Source organism: Dipodomys ordii, unplaced genomic scaffold (genome assembly GCF_000151885.1).
Source record: "Dipodomys ordii isolate 6190 unplaced genomic scaffold, Dord_2.0 Scaffold53, whole genome shotgun sequence".
NCBI classification, from domain to species: Eukaryota; Metazoa; Chordata; class Mammalia; order Rodentia; family Heteromyidae; genus Dipodomys; species Dipodomys ordii.
This window is the reverse complement of record NW_012267269.1, coordinates 5124786-5131035: the sequence shown is the minus strand read 5'-3', so window position 1 is coordinate 5131035 and position 6250 is coordinate 5124786. Positions and strand designations below refer to the sequence as shown.

Here is a 6250-nt window from a genome sequence, read left to right as displayed (position 1 = left end):
GAGAGGAGAGGAGAGGAGAGGAGAGGAGAGAAGGAAGGAAGGAAGGAAGGAAAAGAAAAGAATCCTCCCCCTAGCATATTTCTAGATGTTTTAAAAAAGCTGTACTATTGTGAAAATTATTCAGGGAGATAATATAAAACAAGTCAACTTACACATACAACATGTTTGTATCCAAGTCAATGCAAACAACATCTTGTGGTGGGTCATGAAGATCAAAATACCTTGAGTCAACTCCAACTATGAATGGAAAGGGTGCGCTAAGCACTGCAGCCAGTGACAGAGGACAAAGGGGAATGTATGGGCATTCCCACTGAAATGGAAAGATCATCTGGGGAAAAAGTTTTAAAAAATTAACCAAATTTGCAATGATAATCAACTAATACTACTGAAAAAGGACTACTGAAAAGCAGAAGTCTCTTTTTAACTTTAAACTTCATTCTAAAAAATACAACTATGAAATACTTAATATGATAAGCCAATGAAATTAAAAAATTCAAGCATGTCAATGATCACAAGCACACAATAAAAATGCCAACAGCTCTTTCCACGTTAATTCTTCTCAAACCTATATAAAATCCACATTCCCTTTCTATGGAAAGAGTCAAAGAAGAGAGATAAAACTGCCACCAAAATCATAAACTTATGCTTTTTAAATTTATTCATTTTGAGATTGTTAATATTAAACTCTGACCAAAATTAAACTAAGAGCAACAATAATTGAAAAACAAAAGCAATAAAAAAAATTAATGTGGGCTAGGGGTATGCACCATGATATGTGCTTAATGTACTTGAAATCTAAGTTTAATCCTACGCACCACATCAAAAATAATTTTAAAAATAAAGTTAATGATTCTCTGGGGAATGACAACAATCACTTGAAGATTTCAAGCAAAATTTTTTAACTGTTGAAGTAAATATTTAATATAATCAAAAAAATTTACCTCAATTTCAGTCAAGCTTGGCCTCTGAAAAATAGTACAAAACATACCTCAAGAAGTTTTACCAGCCAGGCACTGGTGGCTCACACCTGTAATCCTAGCTACTCAGGGGGCTGAGATCAAAGCCAGTCTGGGGAGGAAAGTCTGAGAGACTCTTATCTCCAATAAACCACTAGAAAACCAGAAGTGGTGCTGTGGTTCAAGTGGTAGAGCTTGAGCTGAAGAGCTCAGGAACAGCACCCAGGCCCAGAGTTCAAGTCCCACAACCAAAAAAAAACAAGAAGTTTTACCAATTTTCTATAACAAAGCCCTTTGTGCTTTAGAAAGGGTTTCATAAGCTGGTGCCAGTGGTTCAAGCCTATAACCCTAGTTACTCAGAGGAGGCTGAGATTTAAGGACCATGGTTTAAAAGCCCAAAAAAACTCCAAAACAAGCTCCAAAAAAGCTCCAAAAACCTGGAAGTAGAGCTGTGGTTGAAGTGGTACAGGGCTAGCCTTGAACACAAAAGCTCAAGGGACAGTGCCTAGGACTTGAATTCAAGCCCAGGATTAGTACAAAAGGAAAAGGAGAGGGGTTTACATAAAGATTTTTTTTAATAACCAGCTAATATTGAAATTTTAATAATTGATTTTTTTTCCTACTACAAAATTCTTGCTGTCTTTCAAGATTTTGTTCAGTTCTTCTCACCTTTCTCAATCATCACTCATCACAAAGAAAAGCCTCTAGCATTTATAGCCAATTACACACCATTATTCAGGATTGAGATTGTTTTTTGTATTCAATTATTGACTTAACAAATACATTAACACTTATCTTAATAAGCTGTGTTCTTATAACAGTGAATAAAACAAAGATTCCTGTCCTCTTCACAGTCTAGTTTTTTACAAACAATTTAGGCCTTGTAGTCCCTGTTACAATTCTGTTGTTGTGCATAAATACAATAATTGGTAATATTGTAATAGGTAATATTCAAATAGCGGTCTATGTCCAATATAATTTCATTATTAGCAAAAATCCTAGAAGGCAGGTTTTGACCATAGTTTGCTGATACTTGGTCTGACAGGAAGACATAAAAAATAAACAAAAATAATGATACATGTTTGAGATAAATACTATGTTTGAAAATGATAGTGCTATGGGAAAAAGGAAAATTAAAGTTAAATAAAGATGGGTAAAGTTTAGAGTGAGAGTAAAAGCAGGTGTATTAGACAAACAGGATAGGGCTCAAAACAAAGTGATAACTAAGCTCAAATCTGAAGGTAAGGAATTTAGCCAAAGAGAGGATATCTGCCAGATGAATGCTTCAAATAGTAGAACCAACTAGAGCAAAGGCCTTAAGGCATAAGGACTGCCCCAAAAATAGCAAAAAGGCAGTGTGACAGGAGAGTGAACAAGGAGGAGGAGTCCTAGAAAAAGAGATCAAATTGCTAAGGAAGAGAAACACTCCCATGAGATTCTATAAGAACTTAAGATTGCCTTGAGCGAACACTGTTATTTATTCAACCAAAGATAAATTACATCTGCAACTAAGAAGCTCTTAGAAATATGACATCCTTCTCTATACTTTTCGACTTTTACAATGCCTTCATAAACAGGGAGATTTAAAAAAAAAAAAAAAAAAAAGCAGGTAAGGGCCAGGCACCGATGTCTCATACCTATAATCCTAGAAGGCTGAGATCCATGATATTCTTATCTCCAATTAATCATCAAAAAAGCCAGAACTAGAACTATGGCTCAAGTAATAGAGCACTAGCCTTGAACAAAAGAAGCTCAGGGACAGCACCCAGGCCCTTAGTTCAAGTCCCAGGACTGGCACAAAAAAAAAAAAATGCACATCAATCTTTGCTATGAGTGCCCATTAACTTTTTTTTTTTTTTGGGTCGGTCATGGGGCCTGAACTCTGGGCCTGAGCACTGTCCCTCAGCTCTTCAGCTCAAGGCTAGCGCCCTACCACTTGAGCCAAAGCGCTACTTCCAGCTTTTTCTGCTTATGTGGTGCTGAGGAATTGAACCCAAAGCCTCGTGCATGCAAGGCAAGCATTCTACCACTGAGCCACCTTCCCAGCACCCCCATTAACTTTTTTCATATTTTAATTCTTTTCCTTCTGAAACTATTACTTTGTCATCATTCCTCTTCAAATGACAACCTGCCTAAACACCAAATCCTGATTTACTAATGGTTTTGCCTAAAATTCAGACAGGACTCCAATATTAGCTACAAAAACCTGTAAAATCTTGCATTTATTATAATTTTACCAATTCTTCTTTGCATTTTTCTCACTTGATCTTGCATTGTATTGTGGAAATCAGTCAAAAACTTGGGCCACAAAGATTCTAGCAAAAGGACATAAATAACCACTAATATTTTAGGAAGAAGTATTTGAGTGGGAACTTTCTGAACCTGATCAGTTCATTAATATCTCATTATAACAACTTTTGCTTTCATATGCAAGGATGGAAACCTGGAAAAGTAATACCTTTTGTTTGTTGGTCTATTTGACTGTTAAAGATATTTTCACTATATTGACCAGACTAGCCCTGAACTCACTACAAAACCTAAGATGACTTCAAACTTGCCATCCAGTGTGCTAGGTGTCATCAACATTCCCAGTTAGAAAATAATACTTGGGGCTGGGAAGGTGGCTTAGTGGTAGAGCGCTTGCCTTGCATGCCTAAGGCCCTGGGTTCGATTCCTCAGCACTACATAAGCAAAAAGTAAAAAGCTGGAAGTGCACTTTGGCTCAAGTGGTAGAGCGCTAGCCTTGAGCTGAAGAGCTGAGGGACAGCGCCCAGGCCCAGAGTTTAGGCCCCATGACTGGACCAAAAAAAAAAAAGAAAAGAAAAGAAAAGAAAAGAATACTTAATGAGCATGCTCATAAGCCACATTATGCCACTATCACTTTTAGTTTTAGCAATATTTCTCTTGGAGACATACCAATACTTACTGAGTATACAAGTATTTGTTTTGTTGTTTTTTTTTATGGGGGTTGGAAACTCCTCTCATCAACTCTTTTGCTTTTTTTTTTATTTTTTACTGTGCTTTATTGTTATTTTAAAGTTGATGTACAGAGGGATTACAATTACATGAGTCAGATAATGAGTATCTTCTACTCCAACTACTTGGGTTTTTTTTTTTTCTTTTCTTCTCTTTTTAAACAAATACTGAGTGCCTACTCCATGCTAGGCAGCTAGAGTAAGTTCTGGGAATAAATAAGAAGGTCCTTACTTTCATGATACTAATATTCTTAAAATGGGGGAAAGAGACCAGGCATCATGGTTATGCTTGAGATAATAATAGTCAAGGCCAGGTTAGGGCCAGGCCACAGTGGGCTATATATTGAGGACTGTCTAAAAAACAAACCAGCCAGGCACCAGTGGCTTCAGATCTCAGAAGACTGAGATATGAAGATAATAGTTCAAAGCTAGCCCAGATAGGAAAGTCTGTGAGACTCTTATGTCCAATTAAATCACAGAAATAGGCAGAAGTGGTGCTGTGGCTTAAGTGGTAGAGTGCTAGCCTTGAGCAAAAGTAGTTCAGGGACAGTACCCAGGCCCACAGTTCAAGCCTCAGGCCTCGGGGGGGGGGGGGGGGTAGAGTTCCAATGAGCAGAAATCATGTAATTCAAATGCTGATGTAAGCTGAAATTAGTCAGCACTTCTCCATTAATATGACCAGCTTCATTTATAAGATTTTGTCTTGTTTTGGAGACATCTCAATTTGTAATGCAGGTTTATATCAATCCTCCTGCCTCAACCTCCCAATAGTGAGATTTCAGTCATGCAACATGATATTTGGTTTACAAGTTTTATATCTACTTTGGGGACAACTCTTGTAATATAAAAAAACTAGAAATTAATCCTTTTTCTCAAATGGAAATCACCTTTTTTTTTTTCATCCTTCCTATTTTTCTTTGCAACTCGATTATAGTTAAGTTGAACTTTTACTGGGACAGTAATTTCCAAAGCTGCTTTTCTTGAAGATTTGTCTTAATAATACAAATTCTGTCAGTTAATTTTGTCCTAAAAGGAAAATTCTATACTTACAGCAGCAACAGCCTCAGCTACCCCAGTCAAGACAGCTGGCCTAAGAGAATGCAGCAGAATCTTATTCTCCAGTAAAACCAAGAGCAGCAGTGTTGCACAGTTCTCAGGACCCAGGTTCATCAGCAAAGTGCTAAAGTTGGCTCCACTAGATAAAAGAAAAGGAGGTTATGAACTACTTTGGAAAATTTATGAAACTATTTCCTAAACATGCAATGTACATATGTGCAAACAGAATGAGGTAACGAGACGGTGAGAGGGTTGAGAGATGGGGAGAAGGGTAATGATAATCAAGATGCACCACATTCATAAACAGACATGATCAATTGAAACTTCTTAAAAACATTATGCCAGGCACTGCTGGCTCAAGCCTATAATCCTAGCTACTTAGGAAGTTCAGATCTGAGGATCAAATTCAAAGCCAGCCTGAGCAAGAAAGGTGGTAAGATTTATCTCTAATTAACCACCTAAAAGCTGGAAGTGGAGTTGTGGCTCTAAGTGGTATAGCACTACCCTTGAGCAAAAAAAGCTTAGGGACAGCACCCAGAGTTAAACCCCATAACCAAAATAAATAAATAAAACCACTGTATTAAAAATTATTTCCGGGCTGGGAAGGTAGCGTGCTTGCCTCACATACATGAGGCCCTGGGTTTGATTCCTCAGCACCACATAAACAGAAAAAGCCAGAAGTGGTGCTGTGGCTCAAGTGGTAGAGCCCTCATCTTGTGCTGAAGAGTTGAGGCACAGCACCCAGGTCCAGAGTTCAAGCCCCATGACCAACCAAAAATAAATAAATAAATAAAGATAAAGAACTGAGGAAAGTCAAGTGCTGGTGGTTAACACCTGTAATCCTAGCTACTCAGGAGGCTGAGATCTAAGGATCATGGTTCAAAGCCACCCTGATCAGGAAAAACTATAAGACTCTTATCTCCAAAAAACTGGAAGTGGGGGGGAGGGGGGAGGCTGGGAAGGGATGTGAAGGGTAAACCAAAGGAGGAGGCTGCAATGCTTGGTAAGAAATGTACGCATTATCCTGCCCATGTAATTGTAACCCCTCTGTACAGTATGTTCACAAATAAAAAATAAATAAATAAATTTAAAAACAAAAACAAAAACTGGAAGTGGAGTATGGCTCAAGTGGCAGAATGCCAGTCTTGAGAGTAAAAGATAAGGGACACAAGCCAAGCACCAGTGGCTCACACCTGTAATCCTAGCTACTCAGGAGGCTGAGATCTGAGGATCACGGTTCAAAGCCAGCCCAGGCAGGAAAGT

The 6250-nt window shown here is 38.1% G+C and overlaps 1 protein-coding gene across 1 annotated transcript in view; it reads right to left on the bottom strand.

The window, feature by feature from the left end:
• Dennd4c (DENN/MADD domain containing 4C) overlaps positions 1-6250 on the bottom strand; it is a 105505-nt gene that overhangs the window by 73099 nt on the left and 26156 nt on the right. Inside the window, exons 7-8 of the mRNA XM_013020762.1 lie at positions 4982-5126; positions 153-328 (exon numbers count right to left, since the gene is read on the bottom strand). Of these exons, the coding sequence (XP_012876216.1) occupies positions 153-328; positions 4982-5126 (321 nt within the window). The remainder of the gene's footprint in view (positions 1-152; positions 329-4981; positions 5127-6250) is intronic.